Source organism: Nymphalis io, chromosome 1 (assembly GCF_905147045.1).
Source record: "Nymphalis io chromosome 1, ilAglIoxx1.1, whole genome shotgun sequence".
In the NCBI taxonomy this organism is placed as follows: domain Eukaryota; kingdom Metazoa; phylum Arthropoda; class Insecta; order Lepidoptera; family Nymphalidae; genus Nymphalis; species Nymphalis io.
Genome location: NC_065888.1, coordinates 11,064,822 through 11,086,528, shown reverse-complemented (window position 1 = coordinate 11,086,528; position 21,707 = coordinate 11,064,822). Strand labels below are relative to the sequence as shown.

At 31.0% G+C, this 21,707-nt stretch overlaps 3 protein-coding genes across 3 annotated transcripts; 1 reads left to right on the top strand and 2 right to left on the bottom strand.

Moving 5' to 3' along the window:
- Positions 1-13,261: 13,261 nt before the first annotated feature.
- Positions 13,262-14,333, bottom strand: LOC126778510 (fork head domain-containing protein FD4-like). Its single transcript, XM_050502174.1, has one exon. The coding sequence runs from the start codon at positions 14,140-14,142 to the stop codon at positions 13,345-13,347; it is 798 nt and encodes a 265-aa protein (XP_050358131.1). The 5' UTR covers positions 14,143-14,333; the 3' UTR covers positions 13,262-13,344.
- An 816-nt stretch (positions 14,334-15,149) lies between these two features.
- LOC126777860 (electron transfer flavoprotein subunit alpha, mitochondrial) lies at positions 15,150-18,724 on the bottom strand. Its single transcript, XM_050501149.1, has 7 exons — positions 18,558-18,724; positions 18,328-18,468; positions 17,981-18,245; positions 16,823-17,038; positions 16,400-16,551; positions 15,628-15,738; positions 15,150-15,359 (listed from the first exon to the last, which is right to left on the bottom strand). Exons 1-7 carry the CDS (start codon positions 18,597-18,599, stop codon positions 15,294-15,296), a joined length of 993 nt encoding a protein of 330 aa, XP_050357106.1. The 5' UTR covers positions 18,600-18,724; the 3' UTR covers positions 15,150-15,293.
- A 380-nt stretch (positions 18,725-19,104) lies between these two features.
- On the top strand, positions 19,105-21,462 carry LOC126778774 (6-pyruvoyl tetrahydrobiopterin synthase). The gene is made up of 4 exons (XM_050502458.1): positions 19,105-19,309; positions 19,730-19,809; positions 20,701-20,846; positions 21,054-21,462. Exons 1-4 carry the CDS (start codon positions 19,242-19,244, stop codon positions 21,258-21,260), a joined length of 501 nt encoding a protein of 166 aa, XP_050358415.1. The 5' UTR covers positions 19,105-19,241; the 3' UTR covers positions 21,261-21,462.
- Positions 21,463-21,707: the final 245 nt, after the last annotated feature.

Genomic DNA, 21,707 nt, shown 5'->3' with positions numbered 1-21,707 from the left:
AGTTGGACTGGTACGGGTGAAACTCCTTTTAAGAAGTCAAAAGAGTGTATGAGAAGGCTTACGCACGCTGAGTGCAGAGTTGATAATAAACATATTTCCCAATATTGGAAAATCATAATAATTATTAAGCCTTTTTCATTTTAATTCAAATGCACGATGTTAAATGATTTTGTTTACCCACACATCCATACATAGCTAATGCACACAATCTCGCAAGATAACAAGACACATGAAATACAAAGCATTGATCTCACACGTGACGAATCATACAACAGCCTGTTATTTATAAGCTCAACTAGCCGTCTTATTATCTCACGAAGTTCATCTTCGTGCAATACAAACGATTATATGCCTTAATTATTTGTAAATAAGGGTATTTCGTTCGTTTAATTAAATATCTTATTACTTTCTCAAAACTATATTTGAGATATTTAATAGATTCAATTTTTTATTGTTAAGTAATTGATACCGTCTTGTAAAAAATATTTGTATTATTTTTAAAAATATTATTTTAATAATCAATAAGTATTCTCTATAATACCTGTATATAATTAATTAAGCAAAGTTAAACTCATCACTATTCTTGACTTGTAGTCGAGCAAAAATAAAACGGTACGAATTATTTGATAAGAAGCAGGTTAGGAGTAGCCATCCATGTAGACTGTAGACGGGCGCTAACAAAGTTGATACAAATAAATAAAACGAAGGAAACCATGACACACAAGAACACTTGCATCTTCGTGAGTAAAGTGCATCAAAATGTTAGTTTTCCTTTAGGCAGCTGTGCAAACTAAGTCACGTCAAGTCGTGGCTATCACAGCTACTAAGTTTCACGAACAATTGTAAAAATTCTATGGGAAACATACATCACGGGTTCTGAAGAGTTTTACTGAAACAACTTAATATAAAACGAGTAATGGATGGTACTCGCTAAACAATTTCATATGTAAGCATATATAAACATAATTCGAATAAGGGTTGTCGGAAACGGAAGCGCCAGCTACGCTAGTAATGAATTTGCGAGGGCGGCCGCCCTATGAAAATAAATTGCCCCGTAGTTTTCGTGTTTTGATTTTAAAGCTTTAGTTTGCTTGAGTAATAGGGTAGTGGGAAATGGGAAAATAGATTTTTATAAAAAGAACACATTCTTCTAATGTAAAGTTTATTTTGATCCATTTGAGAATAAACGTTACAAAAAGTAATAGAAACTTAATGAATAATAAAAAGTAGTTGTTTTTTGACATCTTATGCTCATGGGACAAAGGATTACTAGTAAATTGTTTCCAAAGTTATAGTTAATATGCTCAAAATTGAAAAAAAAGTTACGTATTTTTTTATTTCAATTGGAAGTTCGTTCTGATGCGTTTGGAGATGAGAATTGACAAGATATATTCATTTCATTACAGCAAAGTCAATAAACTTAACACGAGTTAAAAACATTAAAGGCAAAAAGCCGTCTAGACGCGATTTATTACTTAAACAAAGTCGTTTCGTACATCAAAGCTACCGAATGGTAATTACGCTTATTTGAAATTTATTTAAAATTGCAAGACCCGTAAAATAGATATACGAACCTATGTTTTCAAATGCCGATATTACCTTTGAGGTTTTTAAGTTATAAAATGTTTTTTTTTTAATTTAATTTTGAAATTGTTCACAAGTAGCTACATACTCAACCTAAACAAAAAGTCTGTATATAATTAATAGTTAATAGTAGATATTATGTTTGTGTGTTTTTTATATGTTATTAATAGGATTTCCATAATTTATAATATGTGTAGTTCTAATAACAGACAAATCAGAAATGCTGAAATTCAATTGTTTGTATCCGTATTTTATTAACAATGGATCCACATAATATGGCGATACTAAGCCATATCAGCTGATATCATTCCTCTTGATTACGTGTGTCCATAAATTGTAAAGTTTCTTATACAAAAAAAAATCGTGTGTCCTCATTAAGCTCCATAGTGTAGAAGAAATGGTAAATCGTATTACAATCCATATGTAATCACAAGTTCTAGGCTATTACAAGCAGTAGAATGTCAGTAATAGTGTAAGATTCAATTTATCAAAAGCACACAAAAACCCTAACCTTCACAAAACATTTAAGCTTCGGTAAAATAAGTATGTAAGGTTACAAAATATCGATGTTTATTAGCAATAGTTATGTTAGAGAAAGACCCAACGTTGTAATATACATATAAAATAATTATAATAGGGATGTAATTTATTGCGCACGATGTTGAGATGAAGATTGTTATCGATAATTTACACGTCTTAATGTTGCCTCTCATCTTTCAAACAACAGACAGGAAACAGTTTAGAACATAGTTGTAACGCGAAGATTCTGTTCGTATTTGTAAAACATATGTATACTTGTTATTATTATCATGATGAATATTAAAGTTCCATTTTTGACAGTCAATTATTTATTATTGGTTTCGACAAGTAATAGAAATATCGACATTGTCATTACCATAGCCACATCCCTACGCATATAAAATAATTGTTTTGATTATAGCAACGGCACGTCTAATAATTCACTCTAGCTCTAAACTCTGTAATTACGCAGATGGAAACGTCGGTTCAGCTCACTGTTAAAGATAAAAATCGTATAAACCTACGGACGAACTCGCTTCCCTCCGTAATAGTAGTGTTTTATTTAACAACATAAACATTCATTTACATATCCTTTAACAGAATTAATTTCATTGTAAATAAATATCAGTTGACCAATTAAGCGAAACAAACGAGAGCATTTAAAAAAAATCATATGTCATCGATAATGTCATAGATTATAAATGTTTTTTTTTTAATTTGTAGAATAGAACTGCATGGTTACAAAATGATGATGATGAGTATAAACAAGAAATTTTAAATTTTAATTGTAATTATTTTAACGTAAACGTTATTTTATTTTAATTAACAAACAAGAGCTCGTTTCTAAATATTACAAGGTATGTTCTCATATGCATACATACAATTACTGCAAATGTTACTTTATTTACTATGTACAATAAACAATATATTAAGCACTACTATTTTATGATCGTGGCTTTTCTCGCGTTTTGGTTGGTAAGTGTAAGGTTTAAAGAAAGTAGCCTATGTTCTTCCTTAGGGTTTTAAGCATACTTCATATCAAATTTCATCCAATCTAGTTCAGTGGTTTAGCCGTGAAAGCGTCACAAACAAACAGAGCTACTATCGCATTTATAGTATTAGTATAGAATATTTGTACGAGTATGTTATACGATGGAAGAAAAAAAAAGTAAAATATTCTTTATCTGTGCTCTAATTTGATATCTAATTTACTCTGTTTACAAACAAAACTTCGAATATATGTTATTTCTAAAATTATGCTTATAGCATGGACTGCGCAGTTACATATGACAGAAATCTGAACATCTATAAATGTATTTAATTTTATATTCTATTAATACATTTGTTTTTTATCTTTATTAATATGTTGAATTACGAATTAGATATCCACGTTCTTATATACGTAATGATACTTTTTGCTGATTTGCCCATGCTACCAGTCGAGGCGCCAGACAAATTATTATTGTAACTAACTTTTGTATTTTTTTCACTATTTTGTTTTTCGTAAATTTATACTAATTTTGTAAAGGTGTACAGTTTGTTTGAATGAAATGAATCTAAAGTGTTGTTTATCGCATTTTATTTTGAATAATAAAATTAAATGAATTTATGAACAAAAGAGAAAGTATATATTTTTAAAAACCTATTTAATATTGTTTTATTGGTTGTAAATGGAAAACTTTAACTCATGGGTTTTTCTTAACACCGTAATAAATAACGCTCAGACCGCGTTATACGTCTATTGTTCCAAGAAGCCTGCGGTTCGGCGGTCACAAATTACAAGGCGCCACTGCCTGCTCTAATTTCAGGAACCAAACATTATTAGGCTGTAATAGCCCCAATTGAGTTGTTTTTCTAGTTTTCTATGTTATAGCATTTCATCTGTTGCTATTTGTGTGTCGATGCCATTCAAAAAGTTTGATTCGACACTTTTGTTTTTAACTTCTACTCAATTGTGTTGTGATATTGGTGAACCATTTTGTAGTCTTTATAAAAGTTAAATTAAAACCTTTGAGATATGTAAATAATAATGATAATAAGACAGTTGAAAATTCTAAATATTTGGACCAGTTTCTTAGAAAGGTCTTTTATGATTTTTTTTGTATCGGACGACCATGGACCCAATGTTTCAAAACCCAGCACCGCAAATTCATATCCGTTGGGTAAAAGTGAATATTTGCGGCGCTTGGGTATTTGAGCAGCTTCAGCGGCTGCACTGGCTTTTTTTGGCTTGTCCACACTTCTGGTGGCCCAAGGGCTGGCGCTTATTTAGCCCAAAGGCTGAGTATAGCGGTGCAGAGAGGAAATAGTGCCAGCGTCTTGGGTACAAAGCCACAGGACAATCTTTTAGACGGCGTGTTTTTGCTTTTTTGTAATGTGTATTTTGTTCTCTTTATTTTAATTTTGTATTTTATAAAAATGTCTGTACATAGTTTCAAATATATATATTTTTTAATATTTGGTAAATTTATTGCAATATTGTTTACTATAACACAATCGTTTCGTTGTTTCGTCATCGTCAAAATAGTTCTTTTCATTTTTCTCCACTGTTTGTCAACCGATTTTTTTTTAAACCTATGACGATCTTTAGTGTTATCGATAAGAAAAAACTGGAAAAGGTAGTTGAAAAAAAATTATTTTAAGCTAACAAATTCATATAAACCGATAACGCCTCTCCTCAAGGAATTTGTCATGTGATGCTTGACCCGATCATGAAATGTTAAATCTGACTTACGTGTGATACGATGTTTCTGTATCATACGTAAGTGATATCTAAGTTATATTGATGCGATTATTTAAATAGGTGTTACTGGTTATACTGGTGGTATATGGTTCCCAAGGTTGGTGGCGCATTGACTATGTATGGTTATATGGTTGACATTTCTTACAATGCCAATGTCTAAGGGCATTGGTGTCCGCCTTCCTACTCTATAAAAAATATATTATATTTATGATAATCGATTTCGCTTATCATTTTTTGAATTTTAACGAAAACATGCTGTTCGTCAGGAGGTGCTCATAGGAACGGTTTACATCATTTTACATTACGTTAAAACCGAGTGTTAAGTTTCTTTATCATAGAACAGCTATGCAGATTCACTAGCAAAATAATAGTGGACAGATTAGCGAGTAGCATCTCATATATTTCGACCGAGTTCCTCAGACTGCCATATTCAATGTAAGGTGAATGGTTATTGCTCTTATTGTCTTCGCGGTGAACAAGCTATTAACGAAAAAATTCATCTAATGCTCAAACTACGAGTAGTTGTTTACAATATCAAGAGTTTCTCTTATTGCAGCCCCGATTGATAGCACCATGACTCAGATTTTTCTGCCTAAGGACTGCCTAGGACTATTTGCTATATTTTTTTTTATTTATATATTTTTAATTTCGGAGAAGTAAATAATAAGAAATAAAAATTAAATATAATACATACTAATAATTAATATATATTTTATTTGATAATGACAAGTGTATGTTTCCAATCGCAGTGATAGACGCTTACCAGGCGGCGCCGCTTAAAAGATAAATTAACGTAAATTTAATGTAGCTCCTCTACAGCATTCACACAAAAAAATCCTATTAGGCGGTCGAATGCCCCGGAACATTAAACAAAAAGAGGCCGATATCCATATAAACGCGAGCGCCCGCTACCAATAATTACCGTTTATTATAAAGGGTGAAATAAACTCGCATACCAAACAACCGTATTCGGCTCGCTAGGTGTACGAGGTAGTCGGTAGTGCGTGTCACAGGTCGGGCTAAGCTCATCAATCTTGACTCCATTTAATTTTGGAATAGAATACATGCAAGCGAAGACGGGCCGTAAAGGTCTAAGTCGAAACAAAACTGGCGTGCACAATGAGCCGGTGAACGCGCAAATGAAAAACGGAGCAACGCCATTGTCGATCCACAAAAGAAAGGCAATCATTCGACATGAATAAATATCTTTGAATAATGGAGCCCGCTCCCTATAATGAAATGTTTTATGTATAGGAATTATCGTGTACAAATCGCTTTATACGTCACTTCGGTCGTGTATCCGCCTAAATGTTTTGTGCTTCTTCCGCAATTCACTAACATTACGCTTTGATTTATTACACTTCGGTGTAGACTTATCATTTTACGGCGAATATTAAATTTATTAGAAAGTATAATTATTTAAAATCATTATCTTACGTTTAACATAATTTAATTTAAGTAGCTTTAGTTAATACTAATATACCGTATATAATATACAAAATTAAGTAACTCCATACGAACCAATGTTACAACCCAGATAATAGATGGCAACATATAATGCAGAATAATAAAGAGATCCAAAACAACTTAGTATGATAGTCGTTTATTCCAATTTTAATTTAGAATACGCCTCCTCGTTGATCTCGTTTAAGCAATGTGTTAATAGTAAAAAAACTCACAGAAGGTTCAGATAATTAAAACGACCAAACGAATATACCGTCCGTAACAGCCTGTGAATGTCCCACTACTTGGCTGCAGGCCTCCTCTCCCTTTTTGAGGAGAAGGTTTGGAACTTATTGAAGTGGCAGAATTTTAGTGAAATTAGACACATGCAGGTTTCCACACGATGTTTTCCTTTACCGTATAGCACGAGATGAATTATAATCACAAATTAAGCACATGAAAATTCAGTGGTGCTTGCCCGGCTTTGAACCCACGATCATCGGTTAAGATTCACGCGTTCTTACCACTGGGCCATTTCGGCTTTATAATGAATAAACATTAAAATAAATATATTCAAACTACACAGAAAATAAAACCAGAACAATTATACAGACTTCTATATAGACAACATCATCTTACGTATACTAGTAGTTTTCTATCACCAAACGACATTATTTCATAAGAAAGCTATAAGTCTGTGTTCCGGAATAAAAAAAGTCGCTGAGCTACAAGAATTTGGTACTGGCGTAGATACATACACACATGACATATTTCTAGATCTCTTCAATGACTGTGCATAAAGAAAATAAGAAAAGGAAAATAGTTTAATTGGCAATATGTACTAAAATTACCACTTACCTTCAGGAAAGCCCTTTAAAAGCTTCCCGCTTGTACAGTAGAAAACCCTTTAAAAAATAACGTTTATTATTCTAAAATATATTTTCTGAAATTATAAAATTGTAAATAATTCGTAATATTTTTTTCATAATAATTGTTACAAACTTAACTTAGCGGTAGATATTTTCCACTTAGTTTCCGAAACTAATAGCATTAATTACTAAGACGAAGTGGCCACAGCGGAACGAAGCGGAGTATCGTAGGGACGGCCCTCGCGGTCCTCGATAAATCAATTTAATTTAATTCAATTTAAGCTCAGTTCCTCCCGCAGACGTCACGCAAGCTACGCAATATTACAGGCCTTTTAATAGATGAAGATTGCTGATCGTTGTTGGTCCATGGGGAAATGCGAAGAATGCTTTAGCTATGTACAAAATTATATGATAACGTCGATTGTGTTGCTTCGTGCAAATTATTTATAGAAATATTTCGAAGCAAACATTGTTGAATTGGAGACTAATTTAATTAAAAAAACATTTCATGATAATTCATAAACAATATAACAATTTAATAAAACCAGATAAAAAATATTTTGTGTTTTAAGTCAAAACATAAGTACCAATCGAAAAGCTAAAGATGTATAAAATACTAGCTAATATTAATGTAAAACATTATATTGACGGTTTTTTGTGTTTACGCTTGTTTTGTTTCGTTTCTTTTTTTTTTTATCACGGAGCGGAGTTCACGTAAACATTGATTCATTACTTCACTAATAGGAACATCGTCCGTATCTAATCAATATCGTTACATACTAATCCTATTCAAATTCCAATATTCTTTTAAGCTCCCATACTCTATGTTTTCAACACTTAAAAACGAATTTACAAAAAAAACTAACAGCTAATTCAATTTCTTTCCATTAAAACGAATTTGTTCTACCGTCTATGTTTCTAGATTCTTACTAATTTAATATATTAAAGGATTATAAGCCTTATTTCGTATGGTTTAAGAACAACAATCCCTTAAAGAAAATCAAATTAAAGTCAATATATTTCAATATCTTCTACACTATTTATATAAAGCTACAGGTGTATGTTTTGTCGATTTGCAGCTATTCTGTAAAACAATCTCTAAACTCGACGTAGAGCCAGATTATTACATCTGTTGAAGATGTAATGAGAAAAAATAAATTATAATATATAAATGAAACAAGCATCCAAATATCGAATCACCGCAACTCTGTTTTTGCATTTCACAATCGGGTCCAACATCGAGTGTCGACTTAACTCTTACAGAATATCACTTCTTTGCTAGGTGAATGCTAACGCGTACTGAATGTACCACGAATCGCGACCACACAGCGAGCAGTGGTCACGTTTCCAATGAAATCGGTGCCGCGATGACACCCTTGAAATGTTTTTAATAGCGTGATTTATAGAGCAAATTAAACATTTGACTTGCCGTGAATTCGATGCTGAGTGGATCCGTCACGCACGGACACTGAGCCGAGCAGTACCAGTTCGGTACCATCAAGTCCACTCGGTAACAGGACAACTAAATAATTTATTATAACACTAAATCTTTGTATTTGAAAGGAATAATATTTTCAAACTGACTGTTTTTTGGTAAAATATCTAACTAAAAGCATTCTTGGATCCATTTTTATATCAGACATTTTTAATTAATTTTATAAGACTAACGTCCAGTTTCTAAAACGCAGATCAAATTTAGATTTAGGTACTAAACTAAATACATACTAAAAGCTTTACTTTATTATAGGGACTTATATTACTTGGTGGTATGGTTTTTTGAATGCCCGTCTGGATAGGTACCATTTACTTATCTGATATTCTAATCAGCAATTATATAATTATATATAGTATTATTATATTCTGGTTGAACCTCGCCTACCAGTCTGTTTCCAAGTAGTTATATAAGTAAGTCATTATAGTATATTAGTTATTTGACTTTAATAAGTTTTTCAGAAACTGGAGATAACAATGATAAAATTCGAATTTGTTTGTTTGTTTTTCTTGGTGATGAAATACCATCAAGCCTACCGATGCAAAAGCAAACTACTGTAAGAACCGATGTAAAATAATTTTCCTATTGCCTATCCCTTCAACAATATAAACTTTTTACATTTTTTAAATAAATTATTAAGTGCAGAACTTTATCTCCATTAACATTATGATCTAGATATGTATATCTGTAAGACACAACGTACATAGTTGAAATCCAAAAACATTGATTTAATTTTCAATTTTTTTTTTATGTTTCATATTTGAAATAAAAACCAAAATATATATAAACTTATATACTTTATTCATGTAATTAAACATTTTACAATATTTAATAAAACTTAAGCCTAGCCTAACCAGCATGTCTTTTTAATTCAAGTTGAATTAAATATGGGAATTAATTATGTTTTTTTTGTGTTATAGGTAGGCGGACGGCCAAGTGGACCACTTGATGGTAAGTGGTCATCACCGCCTAAAGACATTGGCGATATAAGAAATATTAACCATTCCTTTAAACGCCAATGTAATCCCAATCTTGAGATGTTGAGGGCACCTATGATGCCCGAATACCGAATAACTTGGTATTGTTGTGTTCCGGTCTGAAGGGTGAGTGAGCCAGTGTAATTACAGGCACAAGGGACTTAAGGGTTTCCAAGGTTGGTGGCGCATTGGATATGTAAGCGATGGTTGACATTTCTTACAATGCCAATGTCTAAGGGCGTTGGTGACCACTTACCATCAGGTGGTCCATATGCTCGTCCGCCTTCCTATTCTATAAAAAAAAAAAAGTTAAAATTGAAAAAAAAAAATTACAATTCAATATTATACAGCTGTATGAAAATCAAGTAACTCTTTATTGACCTTGTTAAAAATAATATGCCTTGTCTGTATATTATTGTATAACAAAATATTGTTCTCGCGTATACCGATAGATCAACAGACGAAGCTGATAATACGCGCTACCGTGTTCAAAGTTTTTGTCGAGATGACATCGCGCGTGTCCGTGAGAACGGTTTTTAAGACATCTTCAAAATACGTCAGTAGAGTCGTGCTTTACGTGGTTCTTTACACAGGTATATCAATGAAATATATAAAGACAAAGGCATACCAGTTTACATGTCATAATCATTATATTAAAAAAAAAAACAACTTTAAAAGTCATTTGGGTACAAGTACATTATATTATAATATTAAAATAATAAGAAATGTTTTGTATGGTTTTACTAAATGAAGTAAACTAAAATAATTTTATTATTATTAAAAATGACCATCCTTAATCATACCTTACTTTTAAATTTAACAGTTTCGTTTTCTTGGAAAAAGTCCATTGCCTAGACATCAGCTTTTTTCAAGTCAAGAAATACTACAATCTTGTAAAAAGTTCCAGATTTTAAAAATAGCCGTTTAGGTATACAGATAATATATAACATATTTGCTGAAATCATCAATTCTGTTATATTTGCCGCAACAGACTAAACAAAAAACACAACACAATAAAGAAAAAATAACTAAATTCGTATAGTTAGTTCTGTGAAAGTTGATATTTAACGGAAAATCTTTTTTATTTAGACCATATTCAGCAGACCGTGAAATTTGCATTAACCTGTTTTTATTTTTGTCCTCATCGGTAAATAAAAAATAAGTACAATGTTTCATATTATAATTCTACAAACTGTTGGTGTTAATTTTATTTTAATTTTTTATCTAAATTAAATAGATTTTTGTTATGAAAACACCAATTTTAAGACGAAATTGCAATAGGGGAACGTAGCCCAAAGCGGGTACGTTAACGTTTGTGGTATAATAAAGACGACTATCTAACACATACATATTTTTTAATGTTATATGTAAGTATTTAAAATATATCAGTGATTATAAAATTAAAAACGAACGATAAAAAAATCTTAAAATTTCATGGAAAGTAAGAAAAACCTAAGAATTATTTTTGATTCGCTTTGTCCCATTTGGGCCCAAAGTGAGTAAGCTCTTTGGGCAAAGCGTGTATATATTATACATATGGCGATCAATCACTTTATTTCGCTATTAAACCTTTTTAGTTACATTAACCTTAACGTTTTATATACTTCAATAACTAAATCAAGTTCGCCTACTAATGTAGTCAGTCTCTTTTTAGGAGTGACATGAAAGATTAATGATTCTGTGCTTATTCCAGAACAATTTTTAGCATCGACGTTTTCAAAGTCTTGTCTTGATCTTCCTGCATTTGAAATAGGTCGATGAACCTGACTCTATCTAGTTTTGTGCCTCAATTGGTACATAATAATTTCGTCCAGAATGGTGCGATTCTGACCTGCGTGAAGCTGTACGGTCAAAAACAATCAAATCACGGGTATTTAGATCAGGCTCTTTTGTCATGAGACCAGCAGCGAGAGTCTTGGTTATATTATGTAAGCAGGCTGCCGCCATGCCGCTATTCATAGGTTCTGGTTGATCCGTCAATACTGACGGGAAGCAATCTCGCGTCGAAAAAGTTTCTATTTGTGTGTAAATTCCTGAGGAAGAAGATCCATTTAGAGCGTTGTGCGAACTAGCTGCTTTTAAATAAGCCTCCTTAAGTAATCTTGCCGCCTCATTGAAAAACAATGCATCCAATGTGGCTTCTTTCTTCAATCTTCAATATACCCGATTTGCCCAACCGCAACTTTTTTTAATATCGATTTTTTTTTAAATTAACCCTACAAATTAAAACAAATTAACAAAAAAAACTATTTATGAAGAAAAAAAAATGTGAATTACTACTTAATAATCATAGAATAATAATAGACATCCACCATACACAGTTTTCGACTATTTGTTTTTTTTAATACTCGAATATTTTAGTGAAAATGAAATTAAAAAGTTTTTTGTTTTACCTTGAAAACCTTGCTAAAATATTTTTACATTATCCTTCTAAGCGTAACTCATACCGGTTCATCGAATAGTCGTCTAGAGATAATGAGATATTGAAAACCAAAAAAAAATATTTAATTTAAAATATTGACATTTTAAAAGTTCATTTATGAAAATAAACAGTTTTAAAACAACATAGGTTATCTTATTGGAGCTTTAACATCGTGTAGGTATTAAATAAGATCACAGGACCAATATGATATTTTTATATTCACCTAGGGCCTAAATTCATTCAAAAATGTTTAAATATTTGAAAATGGCTTTTCACGTATTTTTTGTACTTTTACGTAAAACGTAGGTAGGTATAGTAACTATAGTGACCTGTATATATTTATTTAAAAAACTCGACAATTGACCCTAATTAAATAGAGTTCTTTGATCACAAAAAATGTAACAAGATATGTTGTAAATTACATTAAATTAATAATCGCTTACAATTGTCGCCAGCTCTCATCAAATGTAGGTAGGTACCTAATTGTTGATATCCGACTTAATTTTTCATCAAATGTATTTAATTTACCCCGGGGGTAAAACGTTCTGAATTCAACCATATATTCATTACTTAAAAACATTAACCGTGACACATTAATAATAAAAAAATCGCCCCTGAACAGGAATCGAGCCGTCACGCCTCACGGTAAAGAAACACGTTATCATCCCTTAAAAGATAAATGTTATATAACTTATTATTGATAAAATCTTTTATACATTTTACATGGAATCGATGTAAATTTAATAAACATCTGCTAAATAAATTATATCTAATTGTGTTCAATTATTTTATTGGATATACTTATTATTGTACCGTTATTAAGAATTTTCATAATTGAATCCTTACTTAATTTAAAACCATAAAAAACTATTTATCTGGTAGAAACAAAACTATTTAAATATAAAAATATTAATTGTAGATATTATTACTGTTTTGTAGTGATAGCTTCCTATAATTAGGTAGATATAACAAATTAAAATACACTCTCAAAATTATAATATATATTACCTAGGTACTTTACATAAATTAATTTAGGCTATTTAATGTTGTAAGAAAATTTAAAATTAATTCCTATATGATTGTAATTTTCCTTGAGGATGCGTGTAAAAATAAAACATCGATATTATTGTAGATAAATTAAAATATCTATCAATGAATATTAATATTTATTACATATATGTACTAACTTAATATAACAATAATATACAGGTAATTAATTTACATTTATTTTTTTTCACAGCTTGTATATTTTACCGGAATTTCTGCTTACCTATTGTAAATCACCGAAATTGTTTTTATCGTTGTAATAATTGAGTGTAAAATATTTTTTGCAAATCTCTATAATCTTGAAATGGAATGAGGAAAGGAGGAGGCGATTGAAAACATGGAGGATGCCATACCATAGCAGCCATAGCCAATAAATCTGGAGGGTAAACTGGGATACTACCACTGAAACTTTGAACGCTATTAACATCACTGTTTCCTGAATGAACACCACTGCTAAGTATACTGTCTATCGTAAATGAGTTCAGGGGCTTACTTTTAACACACTTCGGGGATTCATCAAATATTTGCGTATCTACTTGATTCGATGGCGTTCGACTCTGGCTCGCAAGAAACGTGCGGTTAAAATTTGCCAAGGCTGCCAATTCAGATTTCAAAGTATCTTTCTCTCCTTTGTGTAGCTTAAAACGTTTTCGGCGGCGCAATAATGACCCGTTTTCGAACATATCGAAGGCTTGCGGATGCATTGTCCAGTAGGCTCCTTTACCGGGTCGATCTGGATTTCGAGGCACTTTCACAAAACAATCGTTGAACGACAAATTGTGCCGCAAGGAGTTCTGCCAGCGTTGCGTATTGCACCGGTAATAGGGGAAACGGTCAGTGATGAACCGGTAGATCTCTGACAACGGTAACATTCGCTCCGGCGAACTCCATATCGCCATTGCAGTGAGAGAAATATACGAATAGGGTGGTTTCTGATCGCCGTAGGAATCGCGCGACGGCCGTGGCATGTTGGCCAGTGCGAGAAACGTGCACGGTCCCGACAGGCGTGGCACCGGCGGGTGGGGCTTGCGGAGTCCCCGCCCCATTCACAACCTACGCTTGTTGCCGCAAATAATATGATAACGAGGATGCCAGTTCACGAGTAAACCGCATCTCCCTTGCTCTGGTACATATCATTACAAACATGATTGACTACACACTTACCTCTTGTTGATTTTAGGATTAAGTACGCACTTTGTACTATAAATAGATACAACACCTAGTAATAATAAACTTACTCTAGAAATACAATTCTTAGACTGTTTAAATTAAAAACTATGAATTTTTGACAATTTTTTACCAATCAATTTATAAAATCCATCTTTCTAACCAATGATCTATTAAAGTTCGAATTTAAGCAGCGCCATCTAGTATCGAGTAGTATAGTTCAAAATGAACCATAGTTAGTAGTATAGTTCAAAATGAACCATAATATATTTGTTTATTTTATAATGTCATAATTTGATGTTATACCCCGGAAAGGGCTCTAACGATTTGGCTTAAATTTTGTATTTAGATAAGGTTTAACTTTTTAAATTTAGCCATATAGATGTCTTTCTTGAAAAAACAAAATTTTCACAAATAAATGCGAACGAAACCAAGTACTAATCGCTTGAGTAAAGTCAAGATCTTCATTGTGTAATAAAAGGAAACACTCATAAGCAAAGTAAATTTAGTTTATTACTTCAGCCAGAGCACTTGGAGCAGGACTGTAATTTAATCATTATTGGTAGAAATATATAATTTATAACTTAATATTGACATAATCCGTAACTATGTAACGCAGAATTTTTATATTATATTTTTATGACGAATAATAGTTAATTTATAAGAGTATTGCATGAGCCCGAGAATTGCATTTACGGCATACTTAGTTATATTTACTGCTGCGAGATGTAATTTGATTCCTATGTAAATAATTTAATATAATACATTTTATACGTTAAAAAATTAATTTGAATATTTTATTTTAATAATATTTTTAAATTTATATTTACTTTTGTTTATAATTAAGTTATTTGTAAAGGAACTAATAAAATTTAGAAAAAAATACTACAAATAAAATGTGTTTATTTACAGTAAATACATTTTATACATGATATCTCCCATGATTAACAAATGTATATGAAAATTTTAAAGAGGTTATAAAATTTGGAATACAAAGGGTATCTAAAAATTGTGCACTATATTCTGAAAATTACAATTTAGATGTAAGCTCAGGGACGGCCTTGAACAGGTCTGCTACTAAACCCAAGTCTGACACCTGCAATAGAAAAAAAAATTTAAAAACCCTGTTATAAATACTTTAATGGCCTTACTTATGAACATTGCTTAACAACTTTTATGTCAAACACAGATTTATGTCTTTCTGTCATTATTGATGTCATTCGAACTAAATTAGAAGGTACAGCATTGTTTAAACTTTAACCTGCTAAACAACATTTATAAGTAACTCTCTCGATTCTCATAAATTTATAAAGATTTTTATGTATTTTTTTATGAAATTTGAGCATTTGTGTAGGTGACCTAACCTGGAAGATAGGGGCCTCTGGATCTTTATTGATTGCGACAATGGTCTTGGAGTCCTTCATACCAGCTAGATGTTGAATAGCACCACTGATTCCCACAGCAATGTATAGATTCTGCAATTGTTAATATGAAAATTAGTCCTCTTCTTTATTTATATTAATATGTATATTTATATGTATATGGAATATTTTTTGTATTTTGACATTTAGTATATTATAAAATTATCCTTCATCTCATTTATTTAACACAAATAATCTTTTATCAAATAGCAGGAAAAAATATTTGACACACTATGCGAGAAATGCTATTGCTATTGGGTTAGTTACCCCAAGTTTTTAACACTCACAGCAAACAATATTGATAAATATGTAGTACAGTAACAGCCTGTGTATGTCCTGCTGGTCTAAAGCCTGTTCTTATTTTTTTGAGCAGAAGGTTTAGAGTTTATTCCACCACATTACCCTAATGCGGGTTGGTTGAATATACATGTGGCAGAATTTCAGTGAAATTAGACACATGCAGGTTTCCTCACAATGTTTTCTTTCACAGTCAAGCACAGGATGAATTATATAAGATTCACAGGTAACCACTGGGTCATCTCGTCCCATTTGATAGATATGCTAAAAAAATCCACTAGTTGACTCTTTTAAGAGTGTAGATGGGGTTGCTGTATTCTACTTTCCCAGAATTACATAGCAGCAGTACTTAGTATATATAGTATAGTAAGTAAATAGTGTGATAAAAATTCTATAAGAGATTGGACAATATACTCACAGGAGCCACAATTTTGCCAGTTTGTCCAATCTGCAAGTCATTGGGCACAAAACCAGCATCAACAGCTGCACGAGATGCTCCAACAGCAGCGTTAAGCTTGTCAGCAAGATCATACAGCAACTTGAAGTTATCTCCAGATTTCAGACCCCGACCTGAATAGACAAGTTATCTAATCAACACAAATTAAAAACAAGTACTTGGGTGAAAATGTTCCTGAATGGTTCAGATTATTAACCCAATTAGCTATATAATAAAAGGGTCAATGATATGTCTCTCTGGTTGTAATTTTTTACTTGTATTTAGAATTCTTACACAATTTATTCCTCCTCTATGAAAATTAGACAAAATGTTTGTAAAAATTTTAATTTCTTCAAAAAACTTATAACTCATTACCTATAAAACATACTTTTAAGATTAACTTACCACCAGAAACAATATTTTTAGCACCAGTCAGCTCGGGACGGTCAGACTTGGTAAGCTCCTGTGACATCCATTCAACCAAATCTGTTTTGTAGTCCCCTTCTGGAGCCTTCTCTATAGCCGCTGATCCTCCTTCAAGTGAGTCAGCAGCAAAAGCAGTACCTCTTACAGTAATAACTTTTATGGCATCCTTGGCCTCCAAAGTGAGAACTGCATTTCCTATGGGTTCAATAAACAATATTTGTAACACCAGTCTTCGAAAATGTAAAGGAAAAAATATTTATTATTATGTAAATGTGTAAATTATTAATTATAATTTACACATACAAAATGTGTACAACAACAAAAATTAATCTAAAATAAATTCTCATACACATTACTTTTTTTGTTCATATCTAATGTTTATTGCCATTGATATTTATTATCTTGATTATTTAGCTTTAGTAACTAAACACAAAACTAAAGAAGAAAATATTACAGTATTACAGTAACAACCTGTTAATGTTCCACTGCTGGGCTAAGGCCTCCTCTCCCTTTTTGAGAAGAAGGTTTAGAGCTTATTCCACCACGCTGCTCTAATGCGGGTTGGTAGAATACACATGTGACATAATTTCAATGAAATTAGACACATGCAGGTTTCCTCACGATGTTTTCCTTCACCGTCAAGCACGAGATGAATTATAATCACAAATTAAGCACATGAAAATTCAGTGGTGCTTACCCGGGTTTGAACCCACGATCATCGGTTAAGATTCACGCGTTCTAACCACTAGGCCATCTCGGCTTTTAAATATTAAGAGCATCACAATAAGTGCAAAGCTAATTCTTTAAACTTTTAATATAAACATTCATAAATTATAATTATTAAAAAATTATAATTGTGTTCCAATTTTATTATTACTATTCTGCGGCATATTAAAGATAAGGAAAATGTAAATATTTTATTCTAAACAACAGATAAGATAACCAGTCTAAGATGGCCTTTGAATGAATTTGACATTGTTTTCAACTTTATTATAAAGAGTGATTAATTTTAACAAAACTTACATAATCAAATTTCAAATTACCTGTAATCTTTTGTAACAAGAATGTGTGCTTTCTTTTTTATTAAAGGGTAAAGATTAATATTAATATACCTTTACTTTTTTATGAATAAATTACCTGCATAGATGGTCCTGATAAATGTATTAGCATCCTTAACTCCAATAATATCTGTGATGGGTGACACATCAAGTTTGGCTGCTACCCTTGGCAATAACGCTTTGCCAAATGCAGTAGCAGGTGCCAAAATATGTGTAAAATTGAACTGTTTCTGAGTTGCTAATATAAGTGGCGTCAGAGATTCTGGGGTGAAGCCCTTGAATGCCTCACTCTCCGCAACTAAGATTTTAGATACTCCATTTGCTTTAGCTATTGCTTCTGCAGCCTTAAAACAAATTAAAATAGCTCTTAGGATACAAATTCAATACAATAAACAATTATTTTTCTACTAATTATTCAACACTTACTGGACCACATTTTGTACCAGCAACTAACACAGAAACTTCACCTCCAATTTTTTTTGCAGCACTTAAAGTATTTTGTGTTACAGGGGTTAAGACTTCATTGTTGTGTTCAGCTATAATTAAGGTGCTCTGTAACCGACGGAGCTGCAAAGAAAACATTGTAAATTAGGACCTTTAAAAGAAAAAAAACATAAAATATTAAGACAATATGTAAATTTATTTTATTGACAAACCTGTGAGGACAAAAATAAATGTCTGGTACAAGGGGAAAACATTTTTCTTTAAACTCTATAGATTTTTTAACTTAAAAACTATTTACAAAAAGGTTAAAAAATCATCTAATGCCAAAGTCCAAGTCCACTCAATCAACTTAGTGTTTCTAGCATTTAAAAATTTTGAACCTGAAATTAAATAGTTGAGTATTTAATATAACTTGAAAGGATTCTAAAAATTATTATTTTGACACTAAAAACTTATTCATTATTAAAATTAATGCAAAAAAATGTAGATAGTAGTAGTGTAAAATTGTAATTGCATATAAATCGCTTAATATTATTTCTAATATATTAACAACTTAACCGTAACGAAGATAAAAAGGCACTGGATTGACAAGTTATAAATATTATAATAAATTAATATCATATGTGTACACAGCAAAATTATACCTCCTTATTTCATTAAATATTATCGATTATTAAAATGAAGAAGAAGTCGATTTTATATGTTGTGTACTGAGTTGTCACTGTCAAGCGTCAGTTAAAATTTGATACTTGTCTTGAAATCACTTTTTATTTGAAGTTCAACTGGAGTTTTGTTATTTTTTGTCTTACCATTTCATTTGAGATTGGGTATTGTTTTCTTAATCTTTATAGGAGGTATTTTAAAACTACGTTCACAATTATTCATTAATTTACAAAATGGCAAATTTACCAATTGTTTCTATTACACGTCGTGAAACTTTTAGTTCCTGCCACAGGTTGCATAGGTAGGTAAATAATAAAATAAAAGTTTGATGACTGTAAATTTTGATCTATAAATACGTATTTAGCTGCAGTAAAGAAAATAAAAATTTATAAGTTAACATTGCTTCTATTGTAACAATCTAAATATTGATAAATACCATGATTATTAAGGGTTATCAGTTTTTATTATTTTATCTCGGTTCATAGTTCTGTTGCGTTACTAAATTTTAGTGACTTATATAATATACAAGATATTTTACCATCTTTGTACAAATCACTTTTTCTATGTAGAATGTTTTGCAAAAACTACACCAAGGGCTTCAATTAATTTTTTTTATAAAAATATAAAAGTATGAATTTTTTATTTTAAGTGACGACTAATGCTATCTGAATAAATAAAATGTATAAAGTGTTTCTAATGATATTTTTTCTTTTATTTTCAGTCCATTTTTAAGCGATGAAGAAAATAAAAAGTTGTTTGGTAAATGTAATAATCCTAATGGTCATGGACACAATTATGTTGGTAAGACAAAAATTTCTTCGTATATATATTTATTGTTATATAAAATGTTGTTTACATTTTCTAATTGATCCAAACATGTTTAGACCATTGAAATGTTATAACTCTTAATTTAAAAATACAAATCTAGTAAACCTAATTAATCATCATCTTGTATCTATTAATTCAAAAAAATTCAGTAACATGTTATAATTCTATTAAAATGGAAACATTCATTTTGATTCATAATTTTTAACAATGAGTTTATTGTTGATGTATAACTCGCTTAAAAAAACAATCTTTGTTTTAAGCTATTGAATTTACAAAGCAATTTTAGGTAATACAGAAAAATATTGTAACTGTCTGTAAATGTTGCATTGTTTGGCCAAGGCCTCCTCTCCTTTTGAGGAGAAATTGGAGCTTATTCTACTACTGTGCTCCAACGCGGGTTAGTAGATAGGGTGACAGAATTTTAGAGAAATTATACATATTTATATTGGTATAGTGAGGGACACTATGTTTTTTTGTCCACTGACCAAATGAATGAGATGAATTATAAACACAAATTAAGTACGTGAATATTCAGTGGTGCTTTGTACCTACAATCATAAGTTAAGATTCTTGGAATCTAACCACTGGTCCATCTCGGCTTTGAGATTCAAATTTAATTGGCTAATTGTATTTTGATCTTACATTTCAGTACATCATTAAATCGATATACAGTCATTTTAATTCTCTCAGTTATTCAGGGTATTGGCTTACTGTTGTCTCAGTATATTGCTATGAAATACTCTCTTGGTATATATAACAAATAATTCACAATGTTTTCTAAATAATCTGCTAGTTTGTTGGCTAGTTATATATATAAAAAAAAAAAAAGTTTCAACAGTCTTGAAGCAACTTTAATTTTTCTAGTACTGGTGACTGTTAAAGGACCAGTAGATCCTCAAACTGGTATGGTGATGAATGTCCATGATCTGAAACAGTACATGCAGCAGGCAATAATGGACCCACTAGATCATAAAAATTTAGACCAGGATGTTCCATATTTTAGAACTGTGGTATTTATTCTTTATTATTAGATTGTTTACAAAATAATCATATATTAATTATTTATGAAACTTTAAATGATAAGATCTTGTAGCTTTTGAAGCTTTTGTAGAAATCTCGAAAACAAACTAATTAAGTTTTTGTTGACATTTAAATTAACATGATAGTCATATTATACACATATTGAAATGGTTAAAAAAACTCTTATATATTTATAGGTAAGCACAACGGAAAACTTAGCAATATTTATTTGGGATCAATTGCAAAAAATTATGGATAAGCCTCAACTATTACACGAAGTTAAAATATTAGAAACTGAAAAGAATCATGTAGTTTTCCGTGGTGGATCAACATACCGGAGGAAGAAATTTGACTCATCCAGTTTACACCCAAATCACCATGATGTCTCATCTGACTCTGACTGATTTATAGCTAACACTATGATTTAAATCGAATTTATTTTAATGATCTGATATTTTTATATCATTGTATTTTTTTAATCAATGTTTGACAACATTCCGCTTAGCAATATTTTTTTAGACTAAGATTAAGTGGAACGCTTCCCATGACAACTATAAATTAGTAACTATTAATAAAAATGGTAGAAAAATTTGTGTAAAATAAAAAAATATTTTATTATTTATGTCTTTAATTTTATTATCATACAGTTCTAAAAGTAAAATGTGAATCTGTCATATGGATTACCTACACATGTATATTGGGTTCTAATAAACCCTATTATTAATCTAGAAATACAAAAAACTTTTTCAGAACTGTACCAGTCTCCGTCATCAATATATTATATTATTGCACACTAAATTAAAAAAAATGGTAATTGTAAAACTTTATTTGAACTGTTTTTAAATAAACTC

Bases quoted from the DNA above. Each gene is read 5' to 3' on its own strand.
- LOC126778510 (XM_050502174.1), bottom strand. From the start codon at position 14,142: ATGGGGCGGGGACTCCGCAAGCCCCACCCGCCGGTGCCACGCCTGTCG.
- LOC126777860 (XM_050501149.1), bottom strand. From the start codon at position 18,599: ATGTTTTCCCCTTGTACCAGACATTTATTTTTGTCCTCACAG. The intron at 18,246-18,327 runs GTAAGTGTTGAA...ATTTGTTTTAAG, and splicing joins CTGGTACAAAATGTGGTCCA to GCTGCAGAAGCAATAGCTAA. The intron at 15,739-16,399 runs GTGAGTATATTG...TAACAATTGCAG, and splicing joins CTGGCAAAATTGTGGCTCCT to AATCTATACATTGCTGTGGG.
- LOC126778774 (XM_050502458.1), top strand. From the start codon at position 19,242: ATGGCAAATTTACCAATTGTTTCTATTACACGTCGTGAAACTTTTAGT. The intron at 19,810-20,700 runs GTAAGACAAAAA...TAATTTTTCTAG, and splicing joins TCATGGACACAATTATGTTG to TACTGGTGACTGTTAAAGGA. The intron at 20,847-21,053 runs GTATTTATTCTT...ATATATTTATAG, and splicing joins TTCCATATTTTAGAACTGTG to GTAAGCACAACGGAAAACTT.